Genomic DNA, 26966 nt, shown 5'->3' with positions numbered 1-26966 from the left:
TACATAATACTGTGTTGGAACCACTGATGAGAGGGTCCCAACAACAGTGAGCTCCATAGCACTCGTGCTTTGTCTCTCTCCTCCTCTTCACCCTCTGAGTTAAGCTCGCTGCTCTCTATTGGATCATTGCTTTTTACACTTCAAGGATCCGTGCAGAACTGAAAGAAGTTTCTGCAGGAGGATTAAAACTTTGAAAATAACCGATGCTGGTTTCCTTCATCATCTGATGTTTATGAGACTTTTGGGTTTTTTTCTGGAATAATGCCTTTGTGCTGGAAGAGAAGCTCCTGGTTGCCAGTGGTGTTTGGGACTGCGCTGGTCGTTCTTACTGCTGGTAATGCTGGACCGAATCAGGACAGGAGGCAACCTCAGTCATCCTCGTGCTTTGGAGGCTTTGATCTCTACTTTGTTTTGGATAAGTGAGTGAACTGACAGACATTACCTGATTTTCTATCGATAACTGAGTTCATGATTTTTTTTAAAAATCTAGGAAGAAGCGTTTGTTGACGAAACAATTTGGTGTCTGTCTTTGTTTCTACCTCCACTAAAGTTTCTTCCTACCCTGAAAACTTAAGACAGTTCTCTAGCTAAACATTTTATGCATTGTTATGAAATCATACTTATGCACGAAGTTTAAAATGCATATTTACTTTATGCATAAAAGAATTGTGCTTTTTGTGTCCCCTGCAGCAATAAAATCATGGTTTTGCCAAGTGTTTTTATGATGTCATCATCCCATTTGGTATCATTATGAGTCTGGCGTCATGCAATGCAGGAAAATGGGTTAATGATGCAATGTTTTCATTATTGTGATTGTTGCTCCATTTAACTGTCAGCTGCAGTCACAGTGCTGTGTTTGGTGTACATACGTACCTCATTAGCCAGTGAAAAGCTTGTCTTGATAATTATGTTTCTTCATATTCTCAGATTTTCAAATTCTGTGTATCTTAGGGAGTCATTGTGATAAAGTTATTTGGACACAGGTCATGATTTAGAATCCATTTCCCTGTTTATCTAAGCTCAGTTTGAGTTATCTTTGTTTTTCATTCAGCAGTGCAGCAAAGACAGCTGTACAAATCTGCAAAGTGGCACGAACCTCCCACAATAATCTATCACAATTACAGTTGACAGTCTTTTGGAGGGGGCATGTCGTGGACTCTTTTCATTTTGCAGGTTTCTGCAGGCAGCACATGATACATTGATAAGTTAAACCTGAATTTTGATGCTCTGCAAATTTAGAATTTTCCCAACTAATCCTTTTAGGGTAATAACTAATAATATTTAAGGTAAATCAGCACATAGCCTCTCTAGAACCGATGCTTAAATTGCTCAGGGAGTTGCCTTTGGACTATAGCAGAGTACTTACCTTCTGACATTTGTATTTTTAAATCCTGGTTTCAAACGACTTGTTTTTATTATAATATCACCACATGCCAAACTTCTTGGCCAACTAGGCCAAGAAAAAAAAAAGATCCAACTCATTAAACCACTCTTTTTTTATTTGGAGTTTTTAATTGGTGGATTTTTCTGTAGCTCCATTGTTTAGAGAGTCTCTACATGCAGAGGCAGAGAGAGATTTTCCAGTTGTCCTACAGTACTTCTCAGTGCCAAGTCCAGGCACATGCTGCTATTTCTTAGAGGAAAAATCAGGCACTTATGCAGGAGTGAGCAACTGTTTGCATTAGCCATGTTTCAAAGACACAGGTTTACAGGTGCACCCTGGCAGTATTTGTTGTCGGGCATTAGCTGTTCCTTTAAATTTCTGTCTCCTCTCCAGGTGGGACTTCACTTTGCCTCTTAGCTGCGATGTCCTCCACCTGCCCTCACTGTCTTCTCACAGTATCTGCCTGATCTCTCTTCTCCTCTTCTCTCTTTTCCCGATGTCTGCGCTGCCTTTCTCCACTTGGTCCAGATGTTCCAGTGTTTCAGCCTGTTGGCTCAGATGTTTGTGCTGGGACTTGTGTCATGGTGACAATGGAAAAATACGTGTGTTATGAAAACACAATTTCACTGAAAGCCGTGATAAAAATCAGCAGTTACACATTCAAAAGACATCTAGGCTCACAAAATGTCGGCGTTATCAGCCAAAAAAACTGTAGCTGTGTACTGATATTGATACAGATAATTGAATAATGAGATAACTATACAAAACAGCTTCTCTGCTAAATCATTTAATCCCTCCCTGATCTCCTGATTTTTATTTCCTGACAAAAAACAGAGTGGGATTTGGCTAACTTTGCTGTGGCATTTGCTATGCAATCAAGAAAAACGTTAAGTAAAAACTGTGACAGTAAAGAGAGAACAAAGTTCAAGATGATTAACAGAAACACTGATCAGCTGTTATTATGCAGCAGGGTTAACGAAGCCTTATTGTGAGTGTATTTTGATTACTGTAAGACTAAAGTAACTACAGGTGCACAAAGAGGATTTTAGAAATTTGAAGATCATTACTACTTCGTAGAGTAAGTTCACCAGGCTCTCCAAAGCATTTATTCTGCAGGCTCTTTCAAGTCAGCTGTTTTCTTTGTAAGCACTCCTTCCCCCCTGGGCACAGACACAAGGGCCCCCAATGTCAGGGGCGGTGGCTACAGAAAGAGACACAAATACAAACAGATGCACAGCTTCAAAAACATGACCGCAGTTACCCGAAAGAGACACAAACAACAGAAGAGAGACCACGAACCATAATTCACAGTGACATACAAAGATTAAAACAGACATAAAGTTAATTTTTTATGGAGACAAAACAACATACAAAAGACTCAAAAGACATGGTGGTATAATTTCAGGTGCTTTGGGGTCTTTTTAAGACTTGGTCTTGCACCTGTCTGAAAGTGCTAGGGTTTTTTTTTTTTGTTTTAAATTATTGCCTTGGGCTACTGCCAGAGGAGAGGTCATGTAGTTTAGACGCACAGCTGCGATTTTAAATAACACATCATCATATTAATTTGATCTTTTTCTTGTCAGATCTGGGAGCGTGCAGCATCACTGGACTGAAATCTATCACTTTGTTGAAAATTTAGCTCAGAAGTTCATAAGGTAAAGAAATAAAAGTGTTGTAACAAGAATCTGTGGGAAAGTTTGTAACAAGAAATGATGACAGATGAATGTTTTCTCCTGTCTTTTCTCCAGCCCACAGTTGCGGATGTCCTTCATTGTGTTCTCCACTGAGGGACAGATCTTAATGAGGCTCACAGAAGACAGGTGGGTGCAGCTCCTCCTCCACAAAAACAAAAAACAAAAACTGGTCCTAATCCTTTAATTTTCTGCCATCCAGCTGAAAGGAATGAGCGTAATACCAGATCTGGACTGAGGTCACATACAGTTATGCGCTTATGATTTTTATGACCAAGAAGAGATTCCAGACAGATACTTACCTTTGCTCTGCAGAGTCTGCATAAATACTTAATCATGTGGTGTTTGACACGATGCGGACAGTTTATGTATCCAATCTTTTAATGTTTCAGTGCTTCCTGTAGATCTTACTCTACAAAAGGCTCATTTCCTGTCTGTCTGTGCAAAAGTGTCTCAGGCCAACACACACCAATACCATTCCAGTTTATTCATCTGTTACACATTGCTTGCATTTTCTCAAAATGCTGCCCTTATGGAAGCTATTATCCTGTCGCCACGCCCTAAAGTATCTGGTTTTTATGCAAAACCATGTTCAGAAATGAATCTGACAAAATAAATATTTCAGTTAGATTAGATATTCCCTTGTCTTCTGCGTGTCCGCTCAGGGAACGCATTCGCAAAGGACTGGAGGAGCTTGAGTTGGTTCGACCAGGAGGAGACACTTTCATGCATCTGGGCATCATGAGGGTGAGTGGACCTTCAAGCTGGCACCTCCTGCTTCAGCTGCAGCACAGTCACCGCGCAGTTCAGAGCACTAGATGACTGAAATGTTAGAGACACAAGGAGTTCCCTCATTCCTTGCATTCTACTGGGCTTACGCGTGTTTAATTGATCTTTTCTTTTATTGTTCGCAGGCCAGTGAGCAGATATACCACGGAAACATAGAAGGTGTGTTTTATTCCTCCTTATAGTGCGCTGCAGATTTTTCAAGTGTAATTTTTACCAAAACCTGTGAATGGATGAAAGTTTTGTCTGTTTCTGTGCTTTACTGAACTCAAATGGATGTTGCCGACTTTAGGGACAGGAGGTCAAAGGGGTCACAAGATAATTAGAGTCTGAGCAAAAAAACACTGTTATGTGATGCTCCCACATGAAATTGCCGTTTTTGTCCTTGTGTGTGTGTGTGTGTGTGTGTGTGCTTTAATGATGCTGTTACTGGTCCAGGCCTATAAACTAGTCACAATAAACAACTTGACAAAGAAGAACACAATTATTGCTGAGAGCTCAGGGGAAGAGGTAACCTTCAGTGTAAGCCTTGGAAAGAGCCAACAGTCGTGGCTTTAGTTATGGTTTACATTTGCTCGTTGACTTGAGGTCACCTTTAGGAGGCCTTTAGATGCATGTGATTTGATTTAGACTGAATGAGATATGCAATTACAACAATTAAGGTTTAGATCATGTAACTACAAACAGTGTTCTGTTAGCTCAGTCAAGGTGGGCGACGTTTTGGTAGCGCGTGCATGCGTTTGTGTCATTATGCCTGTAAACACGATAGCTTGGAAATTTTTGGATGAATTCTGATCAAACTTTGTGGGGATGTAGAGTGGGGTCATGTTAACGATACAACATACAGGCATATAGGGAATTATATATGGAGGATGCCAAATATCATGTTAGTTTGTATATCTGACTTTGTATATCTGAAGTATGTAGCGAGAGTATTTCATTTGCTAGGCCAGTAAAACTGCAGCAGGGGTGATTGTATTCTTTTTGCTCACAGGTTATCGCACTGCCAGTGTTATCATAGCTCTGACGGACGGAGAGTTACACGAAGATCTTTTCTTCTACGCTGAGAGGGAGGTGAGAGGAAAAAAATAGGTCACACGTGTTTCACAACCAGGTGAAATATGTAAACGATTAAACATATGTGGGACCAGATCAAACACTGCCATTCTGTACATCACCACTTTGATCCTCATCTTTTAGTCAGACAGCGGGGCCAGAGCCTTCCCCGGATTCATACATCAGAGCTCGCATTCGCATCTGCTCTGGCCTCTAATAATTCAGCTGCTCCTCTGATCATTCAGACTTTGCAGGCGAAGGCGTGTGAAAGCCACAGGCTTTAATCAGCTTTTAGTTGCTTCAGACACATGTTGACATTGGGGATGGTGTTCCTGGAAATGTTCCACCTGGAAGCTGTGGGAGGTCTTAGGTTGTTTCTCGATGTCAACACCAAAAACATATTAACTGGAAATTTGACTTATGTGTTCTGTCTGGTTTTGTGGCATCTGAGGGACGTTTCGAATGTTACATCATGCGTGATTAATATTATTAAGTGGAACTATGATGGTGCCTGGCTTCTTTTAAAGAGTTTTTCCAAGTGCCAGATAAAAACAAGCCTTTTTTGGGTTTGTTGTGGATGGTGTTGTGAAATGCAGAGGTGTAATTGAAGCCAGGTCTTCCTGTTTTTGCTGTAAATCTGTGTGTGTACTTGACAGGCCAACCGCTCCCGAAGTCTGGGTGCCTCGGTTTACTGCGTGGGGGTGAAGGACTTCAATGAGACACAGGTGTGTGTATGCTTTTAAGTTTTAGTCTGAACCTTACTGGCTTATGGCACCTGAACTTGAGAGAGAAATGGATAGCACTGCTGTAAAAATTTAAGCTCTGGAAATCCAAACCTTATTTTGAAAATCCTGAAACTAGCGTTTTTAAAGAGTTAAGTGCTTGACATCACATAAAGTCATAACTGTAAGTAATTTAAACCCCGTGTCACTGTCTCTGTTCATGGACAGCTGAAGCAAACATATTCAAGTGAGTTAAGTACTCCAGCAAAGACATGAAATATGTTTTAACTTATGCAGCTTTATCCAAAGGCTTGGTTTCCTAATCACTGCAACATGCCAAGTGAAGGGGACTTTCCCCCCGCCTCCTTTGTTTGTCGTTGAAGCTGTTTTATTTTAAGGAAGTTGTGTAATTTTGTTATGCCACTGGACAATGTCTGAATGGAAATCTTGGATGAATAAGTGTGCCACTTGTCTCTTTTGATTACAGTAATTTGTTTTCTCTCTAGCTGGCAAACATTGCTGATAGTAAAGACCACGTCTTCCCTGTAAATGATGGATTTGAGGCTCTGCAAGGAGTCATCGATTCAGTAAGCATTTCAGTTCTACATGTTTACATCAGACAGACGCTCGGCATCCGTGTGACGTGTTATGATCAGGACTTTCAGACACAGGAAAAGTCAACGGAGATCTTCTTGCTTTAATAGGCTTTATATAATCTCTCCCTTGACCTCCCCTTTAATCCATAAACATGTTGATCAAATATCAGGAAACGAGTCCTTCTGGACAGAGACAGAATTCCAGGAAAACCTGCTGTGACTTTCCTTCTTTTGATTAGTGTGACTGATAAACACAAAGTATGTCCTGTATCTCTTAAGATTGACCTCAGTGTTTTCCATTTGAATGCTAGGATGAAAAATTTGAATTAGTTTGCTGTGAATGTGCTGATGTCACTGGGATATGGGATTTGTTGAGCAGAAATAAGGGCCAAACAGCTGAATTACATCTGGAGCAGATTAATGGCAAGTTGAAAGCAGCTACTTCTCACTCATGTGAAAGGGGCAGTTGATCATGAATCGTCCTCTTGATGTTCAGGGTTAAAGAGAGTATGTTCCTGGAGACCAACAAATATATATATATATAATACTCAGTGTTGGGAAGGTTACTTTTAAAATGTATTCCACTACAGATTACAGAATACATGCCCCAAAATGTATTTTGTAACGTATTCCGTTATGTTACTCAATGACAGTAACGTATTCTGAATACTTTGCATTACTTAATATAGTATCATGCTTTTTACAACTACATGAATGTACTATTGCTGTGTGATTTATTACTATTGCTGGAGGTCCACGGCTCCGAACCGTAGTAAAGGGACCTCTGGCTAATACGTCGGGTTCCGTGTCGGGCTCCGTGTCGGGCTCATAGCTGAAACCTAGCTTTACTTTGTTGTCTGGGTCAAGTTTGAGACAGAGAGGCGTTGAAAGGCTGCTCCAACGGAACTTATTGTTTTGGAGGAAAACACCAACATGGTGTACAGTCGAGTCTTAATAGCTTACTTACAACTGGGCTCGTCAGGCACTCTATTTGGCTGCAGTGGTTATTATTATATTTACATGCTTCCAGCTCCTGTTTCTGCTCTATGACAACTCGTACTTTTCCACTCTCCTTTTTCTCCCTCCTTGCGCTCACAGACATATAACAGGAATGGCAGTCCATTCTCCCTGCAGCACGGACTACACTGCCCATGAGGCTACATTCTTTAGGGCTATGACTGTAGCATTCTGCCTATTAGCTTAGCACAACAACAACAACAACAACAAAAAGGGGCTCTCTCACCCAGGAAACACATAGTCGCAGAGAGAGCGCGCGTCACCCTTTAACCATGGCAACCATAATGCTGCGCCTGGAACATAGCTGTCAAACAAAACCCAAACAGTCCTGACCAATGTTCCCTCTAATTTTTCACGTGTCTGAGCGAACACACAAACTCCCTGAGCGATCCCTTGGACCACTGTGAGCAACATTAGACGTGTCCACTGTGGTCACGCCAGAGTTTACATTTATGTTAGACTACTTTTAATTAACTGCTCTAGCCCATTTACAATGAAAATGTAAAAAAGAAATCTAGTCATTGACCTGTGTAGTATGTTAGCCTGTCAACGACGTTGATTAGCTGCGTATGTGCGAATGTGAATCGCATTATTGGCTGGACTATGGGATAAGGTGGCATCGTTCTAATCCCATATGGGAGCAGCCAGTCACTTACTGACTAACACTGCAAAACAGAATTGTTAAAGTATTCATTTTAATTTCAATTCAGGTTAGATTTTTTGTGCGCAACGCAGATTTTCTGTGCGCAGAGACCGTGTCAGCAGTGCGCAATTGCGCACGTGTGCAGCTTAGAGGGAACATTGGTCCTGACCCGCGATATGAAACAGGAAAATACCACTGTGTAATCCATTTATTTCAACAAAGTAACTGTATTCTAAATACCACCTTTTTAAACGGTAACTGTAACGGAATACAGTTACTCATATTTTGTATTTTAATTGCGTAACGGCAGTACATGTATTCCGTTACTCCCCAACACTGATAATACTGTACATCTGCAGGATGTAAATGGGAGCAAAAGTTTATTTAATAAGGACATAAAAGTGGACTTGGCTCAAAGTGGCCATTCAAAATGGAAAGAAATAGATGACCACGAGAGAAAGATGGACAGCAGGAAAACCACAGTGCTTATCTCAATGTGTCCCTCAGATCCTCAAGAAGTCCTGTATCGAGATCCTGGCAGCAGAACCATCCAGTATCTGTGCAGGAGGTAAAACTTTATTCTAGTTCACCTTCCTCAGGCCACTCATTATAATATTAGGATTTTCTTAAGATGGTGAATGAATTTGAGTATGCCGAAAAGTCGTTTCCTAGAGTGCATTTACCTTCTAGGATGGTATAGTTGTATCAGAAGCTTTCAAGCAGTCATCATGGGCATGGATATCATGAATCGAAATCTATCAGTTGAGAGCTTTTAATGAAGTCTTCTTTTTCCAGAGTGTAATAATTGTACGGCTTACGTCTTTAATGAATTTCAAAACAAAACAAGAATTGGGTGTTTGATTTTTTTCAGGGTCACAAATATGCATAAAGCCTCATTTACATACGCCAACACTAATATTTGATTAAATGTCCCAAAGTGTATCTGGCAAGACACTTTTGATAGCCATCAATGAGTTTCTGGAATAATTCTGGCTGGATATTTTACCACTCTTCTTGGCAGACTTGGTAGATTTCATTTAAATCTGTTGGTTTCCCGGCACAGACCTGGTTCATAATTTTTCAATCGGGTTGACATCAGAACTTGGGGAAGGACATTCAAGAAGCTTAATGTTAGGGATATTTGTTTGGGATCATTGTCCTATTGGGGGAAAAAATGTGTCAAAGAATTTTGGAGGTAATCCTCCTTCATTTTACCATCTATTTTGTTCATCAGTACCACTGGCAGCAAACAGCCCCAGAGCATGATGCTACCACTACCATGCTTGACAGCTGGTTTAGTTGTCTTGAAAGTCTCACGTTTACAACTCCAAACATTTCTTGGTCAGCACCCTCTAAATCTATTGGCGATGTGAAACTCCCTTTACTGGGATAGTGAAAAAGGTTTTTGTCGTGTAGTTTCCAGTTCATTGAATTCTTGGATCTTCCTGAACGCCATTTTCCTCTCATCTGAGGGGAATCCACACTTGACCCTGTGTGGATTAGAGAAAATCCAACTTGCACACCCAGTTCTTGTTTTAAACTAATTTCCCCTGGAAAAAGAACTGTTGAAAGAAATTATTAAAAGCTCCAAATTGCCACGACATTCATGCTCAACACGAGTGTATGTAAACTGCTGCTTGGGATTACTTTGGACCAAAGAAGATGAAATAACTTCATTTATTTTCAATAATATTTTATAGATGAGGTGACATAATGTGTTTCTCTTCGCCTTGTCAGAGTCCTTCCAAGTGGTGGTGAGAGGAAGTGGATTCCTTCACGCCCGAAATGTTGACAAAGTGCTGTGCAGCTTTCGAATCAACGACACCCTAACTAAGAGTAAGTGAAGCATTGCTTATCAGGGTGTTACCCCTTATTCACTGCATGAGCTATTTTATTACCATATAACATCATATCTGATTATGCTGTTAAACTATGACAAAGACGGCTGGAAAACACAGATGAGTGTGTGAGACGTTGTGAAAGTCACCTAAATTACACCGGCCTGATTTTCCCAAAAGACAAACACTACGTGAGCCACACCGCTGGAGTCCTCGATGATCAAATGAGCAGCCAGGTTTTATTTATGCATTTTTTTAAACACATGGTGTAATTTTACAGTCTGGAATCAAGGTAAAAATTAAAACAGGAGATTAAGGAGAACCTGTACCACACACAAAGGAAATATCTTTAAAGTGGCTTACAGTAACGCTTCCTACTTCACATGCCGCTGCAGCTGCATGAGGTGACGGTCTAATTACAAAGCATGACAATAACCAGCATTTACATAGAATGAAATGTGTGCTCCGCGGAAGTAAGACCACTGTGACCGTTTCTACTTTCATTGTTTTTACTGTTTAAATCTACAAATTCAATGAGATGATTTTCTGGAGCTTGGATTTGAATTCTAATTGTTTTTGCATGATATTATCTAACGTCCTGTAAAACTGATGACATGGAAGCAATTTGAGCAAAATTATCTCCTCATGTCAATCCCATTACGTGGAGGTTCCTCCTCCACATTCATTCACTCCTCTAGAACCTTTGCACACAGACTTCTGGACTTTGTTTACTTTACATCAGCAGTAAGCTTTAAATGAAAAATAATATTGTCACAGTTAGCTTTCAGAGAGACAAATGTATCATTTCTTGAGAAATAATTGCTCCTTCTGATTCCTGCTCTCAGCCCTCTGCTTACTTTGCAAGTCTGGAAAAGTGTATAAAAGGAAAGCAACAACATACAACTACATGTGTGAAGCAGATGAATCCATGTTTGGGATTTTATCCCCAGGAAAAAGTAGCAGCAAGTATAGCCAGGCGTGCAGGGATTTGGCAGTTCCTGTCCTGAGCTATTCATTGTTTTTGTGACAGATGTTGTACTGGACAACTGTGGGAAGGGTGAAAGAAGAGACAAGAAGAAATTAACACGGTTAGATGAAACGATCCACACAAGTCCTGTGTCTGTTTGATAAACTTGAAGCTACGGCTAACCTGGACCTGTCGACATGTGACCAAATCCACTCAACAGCACTTTTAAAGCTGACAGTTTGAGCCATAGCATGACACTGAATAAATGTGGTTTATGTCACACCGTTGATATAATATAAGACATTAAGGTTCAAGGTTACTTTATTTATACCCGTAGGTAAATTTGCTGTACAGAAAAAATTATTGCATTTGGCATCCCCTCACAAAACACACATTAAACCCGACAAACACATATTTGATAATTTGACAAGTGATAAAAAAACCCCCAATATAAATAAGATCAAGATTAATTCAATAAAACTGTTTTTATTGAGTTCAGTGACAGCAGCAGGGACAGCTGTTTTATCTTTGACCCACACTTTGGGACTAGAAACCTCCATCCAGAGGAGAGAAGCTGAAATTCACCCCATAAATGATGGGAGCCATTATTAAAGATTTATAAAGCCATTCCTCTGTAGCTGTTTAGAGTACAGGGAAGCCAGACAGGGCCATGACTCACATATAAGACGACTGGAGTGTCTCACTATCTGATTCAGTGAGCTTTTCTCTGTGACAGAGGTCTAACCGAACCATGCCACCAAACAAAAAGATACAACAAACTCAATAAAAGAACGATTGTTCGGGCAATGTGGAAATGAGCAAATTTCCTAAGGCACTAAATGCGCTGGTGACCCTTTAATTAAAGTGACTCCATGCCCATTTTGTTGCTTCCTAAAATCAAGAACCATATCTTCTGTTTCAGATATGTTCAGTTGAAGTTAAGACTCCTCACGCCACTGAACAAAGTCATCAATAACTAGACTGTGTGTAGTTTCACCCTCTTTAAGTAAGCTGGCAATAACATCTGCGTATTTAATGATGGCCCTGTTTTCATATCTGCTCTGACACATGTTTGTATAGAGAATGAATAATAAGCATGATAACAAACGCTCTTGGGGAGAACCTGTAGAGGAGAACAGTGGGTCAGACAGAACCCATTTATACTCACTCTTTGTGACCTGTCAGCTAAATAGTCTAAAATCTAATCCACCAGGTTTTCCCCAACTTCAAACTGTTCTTAAAGTCTTTAGATTAAAACATTGGGGTGTAGTTTATTAAAAGCAGAGGAGAAATCAGTAAACAGAAGTCATACAAAAGTCCCTTTACTCTCTACATGTTTAGAAATCAGATTAAGTAGAGTCAATGGTGCATCCTGATAAGTTTTTTAAAGACTTTCATCACGACTGAGGTGAAGGCCTGAAGTCAGTCAGAACTTTCAGGCGACCAGCTTTAAGGACAGGAACAACGACAGCTTCTTTCCAAAGAGAGGGCACATGTTGCATTTGCAAGGATTTATTAAAAATAACCTGAAATAAAAGACTGAGTTCTCTAGCACAAGATTTAAATAGGCGGCCACTAATATTATCAGGACCGTGGCTTTTGTTAATAAGAGGTAGGAAGATTTTTGTTACCTGTGAGCAGTGTCAGTTTACTTGCTTCCTCTGGTTTACTATCTTTAAGCTAAGCCAATCTAGCCACCTCCTGGTTTAGAAGTATGAGCATCTTATTCCTGGCAAGAAGGGGATTTCCCCCCCAAGCTGAACAGAACCCTGTGATGTATGATCTTCATCTACGGTTACAATCACAGACACAGGCAGTCTGACTAAACCAATTAGACACAAATGGTTGTGCTTTACACAACGCTTTCCTGAGAACTCTCACAGTGCAGGCTGGGAAAAAAGCACAAGTAACCATCTGCGCTTTTTTGCTTTTGCAACTGTAAGATTCTTCAGAACTCAGCTGTATTTAACCAGTGTCACCGAGTTTATAGTATGGTACAGAGGATGACTAACCTCTCAAAAATCAGCCATAATCTTAAGCAATAACTCCAAATAATTAAGTGGTTGAAAATGAACTTCAGTCATCTGTCTTCACCTCCCAGTTAAACATGACCTCTCTCTGAGCTTGGGGAGTAAACAGTCTTATAAACCTTTATGACACTGACTTCGAATGCCTGCCAGAATCCTTTTATCCACCACGGATTTAAATTGTGGAAAAATGTAAGTGCAGCAAATCGTGTTTCATCAGCTCTGAGCTGGACAAAGTTTGCACTTTGCTTTCACGCTGTAAGGCCACTCTGAGTGCAAGGTGGGTGCAGAGTTGAACTCTGACATCTGTCCCAGTTCGTGGCGGCGTGGAGCTGTTTTGGCCTTGCTGCCTCCCTCTCTCGCCTCTCTTCCTCTCCCTCCTCCATTGTGTTTTTTTAGAGAAGAGCAGCCGCTTGTGTTGATTTCCTCAGTTCTGGGGTATGCGCTCGCCTTGCCAGGATAAGCAGACAGGCTTGCGCGATGATGTTTGTTGGATCCGCTTTCCTGGACAGCCAGCTGGATGAGGAGAAGACCTACATTTTGCCAGAAAAACAAAAAGTGTGGTGAAATTGTTTGTATTGGCATTCGTGAGCAGGGTGCAGATGCCTTCAGATGGGAAAACAACAAAGTGCTTGTTTTGCAGATGCAGTCCTCTCTGATTGTTTGTCAATCAACTTACAGTGAAAGATGTGACATCATTCGACTTCTGTTAACAAATGCATAGTTTCGGCTCTTGTTGTCAAATATTTGTTGAATTAAATTTAAGTCTTGTCTAATCAGTCAATAAATTCATTTTACTGCAATCTGGCAAAGAGATGTCATAAGAAACGGTGATTTGAAGGTGAAAACATGTTTCAGGAGCTGCATGTGTCCTTGAACACTGCTCACAATTCCAGTCAGGAAAGTTTGGCTCATGCTTTTGCTGTTTTTCATGACCCTTTCCCCCTCCGCTTCTCTAGTGGTGAAGCCATTGGTTGTGGAAGATACATATCTACTCTGCCCTGCCCCAGTGCTTGAAGAGGAGGGGATGTAAGTCGTATAATTTACTTAAATAAATGTGAGGTTTCAAATGAAACCCTCTGCTCTGCTTTTCAAGGTTAAAACGGGGCTGAGATATTTTTCTTTTTCTTTGCCAGGGCAGCAAATCTTTATGTCAGCATGAACGAGGGTCTCAGTTTCATCTCTAGCTCGGTCACAATTACCACCGTGAGCTGTGTGAGTACAATAAGATATAGGGGCATTTGGCCTTTAGCGGGGGCTTGGAGCAGCACAGAGTGTGGAGCTACAGACGGAACACAAAAGTGGTTTACATCCAGCGCTCTTTGTGTTCAGACAGCCTATGCTGACGTGTCTGTCTCTTTTACAGTCTGATGGGACCATCCTGGCCGTAGCTCTGCTCATCCTGATGCTGCTCCTGGTCTTGGCTCTCCTCTGGTGGTTCTGGCCTCTGTGCTGCACTGTGGTCAGTTCCCTGCAACGAAGACATGAACTCGTGCTGCTTTACAGATTGCTCTCAGCCTGCTCCTTACATTTTACATGGCTACAAAGAGTATGGGGGCTGTAGCCGAGCCATTTACGTCCTAATTGATACCACAGACAATATAGTGAAGCCTGGAGTCTGTGTATCAGTATTCCTCCTTTGGATCCTTGCATCTTGCAAAAAAAGAAAAAAAAGAAAAAAAGTGATACAAATTAAAACTAATATTTGATTCATTTCTTTTTAATTAATCCAAAGGTTCAAAAAACACTCAATTTTCCCAAAAAATTTAATTTTTTATGATTTAGGCTGTAAAGAGTTAATTTTTACTGGACTTTAAAAAACACTCTGTTCCTGAGGGATCTTTGTTGCTGAAGTTAGTCCACAACCAGTAAATAGTCTCGGCCATCAGGTGAACATGCGTTTAAGCAATTATACCTCTCCTAAAATTATTTGCGTTTCCAGAGGTTACTGCAGGTAACCTCCAAGTCAGTATATTCACTTAAAGAGATCTAACTTGTAGCAGATTTTTCTACCATTTATGGCTTTACTTGATTTGTTGCCAGTGGTGTGGAAACAAAAGCGTCTATAGCCTGAATGTTTTGGTTGATATCTTTGTCACTATGAAGTTTTTAAGTAGCGGGATAACTGATTCCAAGTAAAGAGTTTCTTTTTCTTTTCTTTTTTTTATGTACTTATGCAAAAGCCATCTGCTCAGGACTCGGTGAAAACATGTTTGTGGGATTATTTAGCATCAAGGTATTTCAGCAAACTCACTTGCTACCACATGCCCTCTGTACAAATCCGTACATCTCCTTTCAAAATCGTCACGGGCATGGTGTCTCTTCAAAATGCACTGCAGTGTTTCCACTGGAGCTGGAAACAGGAAAGTTGAGCCCTGCCAGAGAGAGATGTCAGCTTTTACAACACAGCTTTCTCTCCCTTCACTCTTTTTCTGTCCATGTCAATTCGCTTGCAAGTTGAAGTTCGTGCAGCAAGTGTGTTTGGGAAAAAACGACACTAGGTTACCAAGGGGAGTCTTTTTTTTCTTCTTCTTTTTGTTCCAGGATTTGGAAAAGAGTGCAGGAAAAAAATCACAAATAAGAATCAGAGTGACTTAATTTGCCAAATGCATTTAGTGGAGATGAATCTGTCTTTATTACACCTGTGAAAAAACCCTGACGGCTCATGCAGTGAGGAAAAAGTTTATATGGGGATAGCAGCGGTGTACATTGTTGTGCATTCATCCAAGTTTTGAGTTGCATAACATCGAAGTAGATGGATAAATTGTTTTTCTTTCCCTATTTATGTGATACTAACTAACGTATAAATACTATAAAAGTTATCCATAAAACTAAAAAGGCATAATGTGGCATTTATGAGGTTGTTACTCTTCTCTTGCTTTAACCAGCAACCTCAAGGCAAAAAAATCTGGATAGCAGATTTCTAGGTCAGCGCCTTGCTCTTGTAAGTCGTAGAGACTAAGAGGGAAAACATTTCTCAGTCATTTGCTGTTGTGTAGCCACGTCACTGTGCATAAAGCGCGCATTGTTCTGACACGCAAAAAGCATTTTCAAACATGTCTCTGCGACTTCTGTCATCTCCTGATGTTAAACAATGCTCTCCATCTTTTTCTTCCCATTCACTCTGCTTTTTCTTCCCCTCTTTTATTTCGCCCACAGATCATCCACGAACCACCACCACCGCCAGCTGTGGAGGATAGTTCGGTAGGAGCTTCACAATCTCCGCCTCCTATCTGTTTTGTCAAGACTGAAAAAGAGTGCTTGTGATTTAAGACTTCGACAGCTGCCAGCGTTTAGCTTATGTAATTGTTAGAGTGACAGCGTAAACCTCAATGACCACACGGCGTCACTGACTTTCCAGCTTTAAACTTTCAACACTCGTTTTCTGATTCATTTGACGAGAGTTAACGCCCTCTCAGAACAACGGCATCGTGACTTTTACAGCACCCCACCACACACACGCACACACACCATTTCTGCTGTTTGTAAGAGCACTGCTGTTGTGTCCAAGACTTTAATTTATGCCTTTAAAAAATTATAACCATTTGGACCTGCAGTAAGAAGTTTAAAAACTCAATAATAATAACTCAATAACTCAAAAACATAATTTCAATTTAGTTTTAAGATCAAACCGCAAGTCCAAATGACTCGATTCAATACAGTTTAACGGTCCTCAAACACGCTGCTGCAGCTGCGGGACGTATCAGGCTGCATCTGTTTGCACAAAATTAAACAGAAAATTAGGTTTAACTGCTGAATTTAAATGCCAGTGACATCCACGGCCTCAAAGACTGCTTTTATTACGGTCTCCTCTGTGCGACATCCTGGTAGGATACGAGACAGACAGGGTGTATTAAAGAGCTGAAACATCACAAGTTTGGCTAGTGGGCTTTTTCATTTCCTTTGATCAGACAAACTAGAGCAATGGGGACATAATGACAGCTCAGGGATAGGAAGGACAGAGAGAGAGGGGCATTCATTCCAGTTTGCCTGTTAACAAATAAGAGAGCAGTTGTGTGCAAAAGTCTTGTGCCACTCCTCTTTCTTTATATTTTGCTTCCAAGAGGGGCTATTTTGTCATAGTTTTCTTGAGCAATAGTTCTCCAGGCTTTCTTTGGAAATTGGCAGGGAACCATTTTTTAAACTGTATCTTTCAGCACTTTGTTACAACAGCCTGTGGCAAAAACACAGAAATATTCCTGTTTCATAAAACATGCCAAAGATAATACAGTGTTACAGGCATAAAATAGTATTTTTCATGAACAAGAGGATTCAAAAAGAGTTACACTTGGTATATCTCTGCATGTTGTGCAGTGTGTCCTTGAAAAATTTGAGGAAACTGGACACGAAAGGGACATCTGCAGCAGATGGGCAGTATCTGGAAATGTCCTCAAGAAATAGGGAAAAAGACCTGACACAGGATCCGAGAGATGCATCTGGCACATCAGTCGATCCGTCAACTGTTCACTGAAGCGCCATCAGAATTCATCTCAGTGAAAGGGTGGCAGTCGAGAGTGAGGAATCCAAATTTGTTCAAATTATCGTCAGTGCTTATGAAGTGAGTGAGTGCCTACAGCATCTGTAAAACACGTGGAAGCTCTGTCATGGTTTGGTGATGCATTTCAGCCAGTGGCACTGGGCAGCTTGTCAAAACTGATGGAAATACAAACACACAAAAAAACAACCATCAGATTTTGATCCACTGTGCCATATCATCTAGAAAGCATCAAATTGGCAGCAGCTTCATTTTTCATCATGACAATGACCCCAAACACACTGCCAATGCAGTAAAAGTGTACCTGGATAGAAAAAACACACAATGGAACACGATCAGTCATCGGTTCCACATTATTGAAGCAGAGTGGGATCTTCTTGACAGAGAATGGAACAAAAGGCAGGAAAGCTTATTTAAGACACTTCAGGCTGTGTTGAAGAATAAAGGCGATCATACCAAATATTGACTTTTAAGCTTGTTAGAACTGTCAAAACTCTTTTTTTGCCTTATATACTGGATTTCCATGCATGTGAGTTAGCAGATGTTTAAATAAATTGCTCCTCCTATTTCGCTTTTTCCTAGAAATGTGTGAAGAAATAAGGGGCGGGCCAGGACCTTTTGCACAGTACTGAATGTTTACTGCCTCTTAGTTCAAGCTAAGGGGTGATAAACATTGGTGAAATGGTTAAACAACAAATACATTTAAAAAAAACATTTCCTGTTGCTCTCCCACAGGATGATGAGGACTTTGAAGCCCCCAAGAAGAAATGGCCGACTGTTGATGCCTCCTACTATGGAGGAAGAGGTGTAGGGGGGATCAAAAGGATGGAGGTTCGCTGGGGTGAGAAAGGCTCCACTGAAGAAGGAGCAAAGCTGGAGAAGGCCAAAAATGCCAAAGTGAAGATGCCTGACCAGGAGTATGTGTCACCACCCCCTCGGGTTCTTAACAATGGCATGCAGAAACCGCCGGCGCCACGCAACTGGTACTCACCCATTAAGGTAGGGGGGGGGGGGGGGGGGTATATATATATATGATTACTCATTAGGAACTACTGAGAAACTCAGTATGATGCTTCACTAAGGGAACACAAACAGTAGGCAATGGTGAAGATTATTTCACCATTGCTTACTGATTACTGAAAACCATTGCCCCAGATGGTTTTCAGTAATCAATATCTAAGACTACATTTGTAAATTAAAGCTTTGATGCTGTGTAAAATGTAAATATGAAACAAAATCTCATCTAACAGTATTTTATTCACGACAGAACATAGTTGAATTTTTCGTTTCATGATGCTCCAAATGTTTTTAAATTGGTGGAAAGATCTGGTCTGCAGGCGGACTAATTCAGAACCCAGACTCTTCATCTATGATGCCACGCTTTTCTAATAGACGTATGGAGTTTGGGATTATAGTGATATATGGAAGATCTTCTCTGAAAAACACTTTATCTGGATGGGAGTGTATGTAAAACATGTACAGGCCTTTCTGCATTGTTGGTGCCTTTCCAAATGTATGTTCCTAATACCACAGGCACCAGTGCAACTCTATATCATCAGAGATGCAGGCTTTTGAACTCAACGCTGATAACAAACTGGACCCCTCTCCTCTTTAGTTCGAAGGACACGGAGTGCATGTTTTCCAAAAATAATTTGACCACAGAACAGTTTTCCGCTTTCACTTTTTTTTTTTTAAAAGATGTGTTTCTGCCATCAAATTCAAAACGAGCTAATATTTAAAAAAAAAATAAAAAATAGTAAAATGTCTCACTTTAAACATCTAATACGTTTTCAGCACCCGAACATTTTTGGAACGGAGTTTTACAATAATGTCCTGAGTCAGACGTGATCATGGAAGTACTGAGGAACAGCTTATCACTGTTGTCCTGAATCATTCCTCACAAGTGTTACCTAAACAACTTAAAGCAAACAGGATATGAGTTTTAACTGAGCCACATAAAAATGAGTAAATACTGGAGAATTTGAGAGTTATTAGTTTAAAAAGTATTTGAAGTAGAGATGGACCGATCCGATATTACGTATCGGTATGATACTGACCTAAATTACTGGATCGGATATCGGAGAAAAATAAAAAATGTAATCCGATCCATTAAATATCACGAAAGCACCTCGCAAAACTTGCAACACGCCGTAACTCACCTCAGAACGTTAGCAGTCGGAGCAGTATGCGTCACGTGATAGAGCAGCTGTGGCATGCCGGACCTGTCGGTGGTCTGGATAGCATGTGGAGCTTCGCTAGCAACCTGGCATTTCATCTCCGACAAAGTTATCCCGAGAGAAGTAAAGCAAGTGTGTAAGTCCATCTCTGAATGTTTGTAAAGCATTCCCACGTTAAGCTTAACAAGCGACTGCCTCTCGCTCTCCGGCTGCTACTTCAATCATGAAACTGCTTAAATGATCAGCTGATCGGCTTTTCTGTCGCAGTCCGTCTCTCTTGTTTGTTTTTGGCCCACTTTGCACCAGAAAGAGGAAACCAGCGGCTGAACAACAGCAGAACGTTTAAGCTTGATAAGCTGTTGTTAGAATTTATTTAATATTTCTTTCTACACCAGGATCTTTTTCTACGTAGCTGACGCTGGTAACTGTGCAGGGGCGGATCTAGCAAAGTTTAGCCAGGGGGGCCGATAGGGCATGAACAGGGAAAAGGGGGCACAAAGACATACTTTTCTTTCTTATTCTCATTTAAAATGTCGAGCTTTTAATAAATAATTATCTGACACCCAAAGTTTTAATTTGATGTAAAATGAATAGAAGTCAATTACTGTATATAGTGACTATTAAGTCTAATATATACCCTAGTAAGCTATAGTACTTTTTACTTTGGGAAGGTACCATCTGTGCAGTCTGCAATTTTGTTGAAGAAAGATGTTGAATCTATTTAATATTTCTTGAAAAATAATTGATTTCTGTGCATTTTTTTTTTCACACTGCATCAAATTAAGGTTGATTACATCGATTAAGCATCATGAGGTGGCGCGTGAGGGGTGGTTCCTTATTTTTTATTTATTTCTTTTTGTTGTTGCTGGGAGTTGGAACCCTATTAGTTAGGTTGCTTAATATTTACGCTAAGTACTCTTTAAAATACCAGAATAGGGAGGATGGTGTAGGTTTAAGTTTATTAGATTGATCAGTATTGCTGAACTATGAAATATTTTTTTTGTATACAGGTATAACAGAATAGCTTTAGTGTAGTTGTTGTTTTAAACTTGAGTATGAACTTGCAGACTTGCAAAATGCAGCAAGATATTTTAAAAAACAGTTTTGTTGATTAAAAAACACTATATCGGATTCATATCGGTATCGGCAGATATCCAAATTTATGATATCGGTATCGGTATCGGACATAAAAAAGTGGTATCGTGCCATCTCTAATTTGAAGTGTGGGAATCATGGTTTTTAACAGCTCTGCTGGGGCGCATACTACATATAACACAGCATCTGTCACAGATTACTTCATGCTAATCTGGCTGAGGATATGTTAGTACGAGTATGGTGTTTTGGTGAAAATAGCCCGAGATGTGTTCGGGTATTAAAGCTTAGGTGACAATTGGCACACGGCTCCATTCCTCCAGGACCAGCGTGGGGTTAAAGGAGTCTTTCTGAAGTCTTCCCAGTCAGCAGGGGATTGCTAATAGAAACCAGACTTCTGTTGGACTGACCTCCAGAGAGAAAGGCTCCACAGCCAGGAGTTTTTGTGAGCAAAAACAGCTGCATTTTTTCTGCTCTTATCCTCAAAGTATTTGCTGTGTCTGAAAAGTATGAAGAGCCAACTTACAGTGGACTGAAACCATTTCACTGTGTCGCTTTGAGATAAATGGATGAATTAAACGATACATTAAACTGCAGCTGAAGTCACTTGTGTGAAAAAGAAGACAAAAAAAAAAAAAAAAAACAAGGGTTGGAAGCAGAAACCAATGTTTTGTAGGATTTTACATTCTCTTAAACATTTTGGTCTCTTCTCTGTTTCCACAGAGCAAACTGGATGCATTGTGGGTGCTTTTAAGAAAAGGCTACGACCGTGTGTCTGTAATGAGACCTCATCCAGGTGACAAGGTAAGAGCAACACCAACCCTGCACTGGCATGCACTGAGCGTGCATTGTAAATCGTTCTGCATTTCACGGGCTGACGTCAGGCTTGGCTGTGCATTAACTTCTGGCAAATGAAAATTAGCAATTGAAACGATTGTATGTGAAAATGTTGAGAAAATGGACCAGCTGTAAGCAATGAAGTGTGCACAGCGAGACTCATGGGAAAAGTTGCAGTGGGATTGGATTTAGACTGCTACAGTACGCAGCAATGTAAAAGCGTCTAGTGAAGTCATTATGAAAAAACAAAATGAAATTCCTCAAAGACCAGCTGCAGTGGGGGTGACAGTGCAGTGACCGCTGCAGCTGGAAGCTAACATGAAGTCAGAGACAGTAGAGTCTGTATGCGGTGAAAAACGGGAATTATGTGTCTAAAAATGTCACCGCAAGCGTTTATGTAATGATTCACATTTCTCTGGGTCAGAGTGTTGATCTAAAACCATTACCCTCACAGGGTGAAAAGACATTTCTGGCACATTTAAACAATCATTTTTTACATTTTCTAGAATTTTCTCTGTAACTACTGTAACTCCTAAGTGTTTTGAGTAAATCTAAAGTACACTGAGCTAGTTTCAGATTTGACTCAATAACAACCCAGACAGGATTTGCTGCTAGAAGACAGGCCTTTAAATGCCATTCCAGGGAGGAGCTGCTCCTATTGTTTGCACAGAGCTGTATAAGGTGACACACAGCCGTGTTGAAACATAAAGGAGAATTTTGAAGATGAGAGTAGGAAGCAATATTAGTAGCCCACCTTTCTTTTATTTTAAACTTCTAGTGAGAATACCAGTTACTCCCAGTTACTACAGTTAATACCAGTTATGCATGCTTTTAAACCCATGTTTTTGTAATGTTATGCATATGCATATTATAAACTCAACAGCCATTTTGTTAAGTACAGCTGCTCAGCTGTTTATTAATTCACATATCTAATCAGTCAGTCATGCAGCAACTGATTTAGGCATGCAGACATGGTGATCTACTCAAAACCATCAGAATTGCCCGAAAAAGAATAAAATACCCAGTGAGCAGCAGTTCTCTGCGGAAAATGAAAACGCCTTGTTGATGTCAGAGGAGAACTCCCAGACTGATAGGAAGGCAACAATAACTCAGCTAACCATTTGTTATAACAAAGGTATGCAGAAGAGCATCTCTGGAAGCACAGCACACATATCTTAAAACAGATTTAATTTATAGCAGCTGAAGACCACAGCAGCAGCAGCCGGTGCCATCCCTGTAAGCTGAGAATAAGAATCTAAGGCCACAATTCACATGTTGTCTCAGTTTTTGCAGGGACATTTAAATCGCATGTACTGAATTCTGCATAAACATCATGAAAGCCTCGATCCATCCAGTCCTGTATGAATGATTCTGGTGGAACTCTGGTGATGTAATAGTACCGGGGATATTTTCTTGGAGCATTTTCGGACCAGAGCGTACCCATCATCTGACAGCAGGATAACACGACACATCACAAACCTCAAATGATCTCAAAATGACTTCTTAAACATAATGAGTTCATGAAACTCCAGTGGCCTTAACAATTAGCAGATCTCAATCAAATAGAGCATCTTTGGAATGTGGTGAAACAGGAGATTCACATTAATCTGCAGCAACTGTGTGATATTGTCATGGTAATGTGGACTAAAATCTCTGAGGAGTGCTTCCAGCACCTTGCTGAATCTATGCCATGTAGAATTAAAGCAGTTCTAAAGGCAAACAGCAGACCAACCAGTTACTAACAAGTTCAGCAAAGCTCACCAGTATAGTCCATAGTTCATTTTTTGGCAGCTATAATGTAATTTTTTACTTTGATGCAAAAATCCTAATGTTGATACTTTATGCAGTTACAATAGAAATATAATTGTTTGGCATGAATAAGCCTCTGGAATTTTCAGACTGATGTGTTATTATACGGTCAGGTTTCTTCATCTTCATCAGTGCAGTTATGCAGCATTTCCTTAAAGAGATACACTGACAGTCCAGCAAGACCCTCATTTCATGCTGAGGAGGATGGGAAATTACATCTCAAGGCAAACTTATCAGGATTCATACTTTAAACTATTTCTTAGCCTCCTTTGCTGTATTTTTTGTCTTGAAGTGAGCCAGATGTTTTTAGAGGGTAAAAGGTCTGGTATGTAGGTGAGCCACTTTAGCAATCAGGCTTGTTTTCTACAGTCATGGTGTTGTAATACATGCAAAATGCAGTTTGGCACTGTTCTGATAAAATAATCAAGGCGTTTCCTGATTAAAAACAAACAAACAAGAAATAAGTGTTCTTTTTTCTTTGCATGATAGAGTTTTAACTTGTAATTGTGGATGCAACGAGCCTGAGCAGCCGATTTCACCCTGTTTTACTTCAGCCTCAGCCTGTCTGCGATGCTCTTTTGTGCCCGAGAGGCATTTTATAATAAGCTTTCAAGCTTATTCTAAAATATTATACAGGATATTTAGAACTAACTAGGCAGCTCATTCTCTTGACAGTACTTTTTGCATTATGCAGTTTATGGACGTTTTAACCAGCACTCAGCTCACTGAGAAACAAAGTGTCGAAGTGTGTCTTCCTCACTATAAAAGCTTTTCATTAGCTTACTGGAAAAGAAAAATACTTGTTTGTACTTTCTGAGCAGTGAACACTTTCTGAGCAGAAAGCTTGTTCTGATTGCAATTAGGAGTCTATTTTAAAAGCCTTTTTATAAATGAGTGCAGCAGCGGGGAGGAGGAAGCCAGCTGATCCAGTTGTTGCTGGAGAAAAACCCTGTTACGTGTCGCTTTTGTGAGCCTTAAAGACTGGGGTCTTTTCAGCAATTAAAAATAAAATCAGAGGACGTAACACAGCAGGTTACTGGGCTACTGAACCATCACACAGTGACTGACTGTGAATGTAGATACAAGTATGATACAGTCCAGGAGCCCAAGAGACATAAGGATCTATGATATTCAGTATAAGATGAACTGTACAACATGCAGCATTTGGCCTATTTCTTTTCCCCCAACAGTCATTTCTCCTCAGTGTTAAATAAGAGACACATTCCTTATCAGCCTATTGCAACTCCTGGGTCGACTGAGTGCAGCTGCTCCAGGGGTGTAACTTGTTTCTGGAGTATAATGATGATGTATATCTCCCTTTAATGACCTCACTTCATTTTGAATGGGCGTAAATGATGGCAGGTCAAGTTGTCCAATGAAATAGGTGCATAGCTTCTCAAAATTTAAGCTGGGACTGAGAATTACAGCACATTTTTTAAGGTCTGCTGACATTAAAATACACATTATGTAGCTGTGTACTGACAACAGGAAAAGGCTTTTGTGAGAGTGAGTTCATTCAGTTGTCAAAGCAGGAAAGTGTGTGTTTTGTCAAAGAAAGTTCAGAAAAGTGGAGACATTGGTTCTTCACCCTTCAAATTCTGAAGTTATTGTTTGATCAAATGAAAAAAAGAGCAGCAGATAAATTTAAAAAATGTCATAGATCCTATGTTTTTAGTTAGTACTAACGTTCTCAAACTTAGAATTAATTAATTAAAAATATAGGAGCTGGCACCACTTTGTGGAAGCTACTGTGTTGCCCCACTTTCTTGAATGCAATGGCTGAGATGGATATAAGACTATTTTCCCAAAATATGTTGCACCCGAAATGTGAATTCTTACCTATGTTTTATCATCTAAGAAGGGGTACTCCTCAACAAACAAGCCAGAATGCAAAAGAAAAGAGAAAACTCTTCCTCTAACTCTTCCAGGGTAATCTCCTGAACTGAAGATGTGGCTCTAACACATAAAAATGTGCATAAACATCCTTATTTATTCCAGATATTGTCACAATTACTTATTTTCAGCAGATTTGAAATGTGACTCTCCTGTGTCCAGATACTGAGCTAGCTAAACAAAAACAGCAGCTGGTTATAAATGTGGTTACCACCAACAAGCCTATGAGTGTCCTTGAAGCAAACATGAATCTTACTTTCTCTGTGACAAGAAGTTTGATTCTCACATCATATGAGAGTTTATTTGCTACGTGCCAGAGTCACACAATGTTAGATCTACTTCAAAGATAGTTTCACTAATGCCAGCTAACAGAGGCTAACAGTAGCTAACAGAGGCTAACAGTAGCATTTACCAACAGACAAGGTAAGGATATCCTCAACAACTCAGTATCAGTGTCACTGGTCAAAAGTGAGCTTCAACAACAGACCGACTCATATCTGACTACTTTCAGAAAGTTTTACAGCCTCATCCAGAGTAAATAGATGTAGATATTTTTCACTCTGCATATTGAAAGCCGAGATAAACAGTAGACTGACAGATTGCAAAATATGTTCATGCAGATCTGATCTGCTTTTTAGCCACGATTTATTGCACAAAGTTGATATTATTCAAATAGTATGTTAAAATATAGTACTTGCACTTTATGGCAGTAGTTTATGAATGTATGAAATTTTGCTTTGGCTCTTAGAAAATGCAAATATCATCTTATTGTTCTGAAATGTCGTATTAGACTTCAAGCTAGCTGCTGAGACAATAAAATCATTAATAAAGTTTTTATAGTGAATATACGCTAAGTAAGCAGTAGGGTCACCACAGTGAGATTTTTTTTTATGCAACCTTAGAGGTCACACCTTGTTGGATCATCAAAAGAAAGCAGGTTTAGGCAAATGTTTTATGAGCCTCACTTTTCAAACCCATAGGCTAAATCCATCTTCTATATACAGGCTGTGATGTGAGCCAGACCTTTTCCTTTCTGTCATTTAGACTCAATGTCTGAATTTTCATTGTGAATTTTTGCCTTGGATTGAACAATTAATGGAAAAAAATTTAACGTTTGCCACTTTGCTAACAAAATCTGAACTCTGTTTAATTTTATAGGGCAGATGCATGAACTTCACCCGTGTAAAATCCCCCCCTAGCTACCCACACTTCAACAATCACCCATCTCCCATCTACAACCCGCCTGGCAGGAATCCACCTCCACCGCAGGGCACCCTACCACCGACTCCCAGCGCGCCACCCTTCTCCTCGCTGCCTCCAACCCCTCCACCCATTTCCACCCCTCCCCCTTACACACCACCTCCCAACCGGGCTCTTCCTCCAACCACCTTGCACATACCCGCCCCACCGGCGCTCTCACCCACGCCTCCGCCCTGCGCTAGCCCAACCGGCTTGCTGCCACCTCTTCCCCAGGGACCCCCTCCTGGACGAGCCCCTCCACCTGCCCGCCCTCCGCCTCGCCCTGGCCTGTAGAAGTCTGGTGGGAGACAGGAGGTGGTCACACAAGACTGAAAAACATAATCCAGAGTTCCACCAGCACATAGCCATCTTTGATTGTAACTACGAGTGAGGTGCAACAAGGTGCCAACCTCAGCAGGCTGTAGCCTTTCAGACTTGTGACGAGGAGGAGCGAGAACTTGTTTTCAGCTATTTGTCTACTTTTGTACACATCTAGCCCAACAGTGCAATTGCTTGGATGCTTGAATTACATAGACATTCCCTATAAATGAGATCACGCAGGCCGGCTCAAAAACATTTGACTGAAGACTGTATGAATTCTGACCGAGCAGAGGATCAACAGCTTGTACTAACAGCTTTATACACAGGCCCTAGAGAAGGAGTACAGTTGTCTTCTGAATGGCCATGTCACTAAAAT

General features: G+C 40.5%; 1 protein-coding gene and 1 long non-coding RNA gene across 2 annotated transcripts; one reads left to right on the top strand and one right to left on the bottom strand.

Moving 5' to 3' along the window:
- The first annotated feature begins 252 nt into the window (after positions 1-252).
- Positions 253-26576, top strand: antxr1a (ANTXR cell adhesion molecule 1a). The gene is made up of 17 exons (XM_080893816.1): positions 253-419; positions 2968-3039; positions 3133-3204; positions 3741-3822; positions 3990-4023; positions 4856-4935; positions 5574-5642; positions 6146-6226; positions 8403-8463; positions 9633-9731; positions 13687-13756; positions 13864-13942; positions 14094-14189; positions 15887-15931; positions 17958-18221; positions 21215-21295; positions 26189-26576. The coding sequence occupies exons 1-17, from the start codon at positions 262-264 to the stop codon at positions 26561-26563; spliced, it is 1818 nt and encodes a 605-aa protein (XP_080749942.1). The 5' UTR covers positions 253-261; the 3' UTR covers positions 26564-26576.
- Positions 11061-20614, bottom strand: LOC308403995. Its single transcript, XR_013973030.1, has 4 exons — positions 19382-20614; positions 14982-17380; positions 14257-14380; positions 11061-13260 (listed from the first exon to the last, which is right to left on the bottom strand). It is a non-coding gene; the product is annotated as an uncharacterized lncRNA (long non-coding RNA).
- Positions 26577-26966: the final 390 nt, after the last annotated feature.

Source organism: Rhamphochromis sp. 'chilingali', assembly GCF_963969265.1.
Source record: "Rhamphochromis sp. 'chilingali' genome assembly, chromosome: 10".
In the NCBI taxonomy this organism is placed as follows: domain Eukaryota; kingdom Metazoa; phylum Chordata; class Actinopteri; order Cichliformes; family Cichlidae; genus Rhamphochromis; species Rhamphochromis sp. 'chilingali'.
This window is presented reverse-complemented; position numbering and strand designations above follow the sequence as displayed.

Coding starts and splice junctions, on each gene's coding strand:
- antxr1a (XM_080893816.1), top strand. CDS start 262: ATGCCTTTGTGCTGGAAGAGAAGCTCCTGGTTGCCAGTGGTGTTTGGG. Junction 3,040..3,132: donor TTAGCTCAGAAGTTCATAAG/GTAAAGAAATAA, acceptor TCTTTTCTCCAG/CCCACAGTTGCGGATGTCCT. Junction 4,936..5,573: donor TCTTCTACGCTGAGAGGGAG/GTGAGAGGAAAA, acceptor TGTACTTGACAG/GCCAACCGCTCCCGAAGTCT.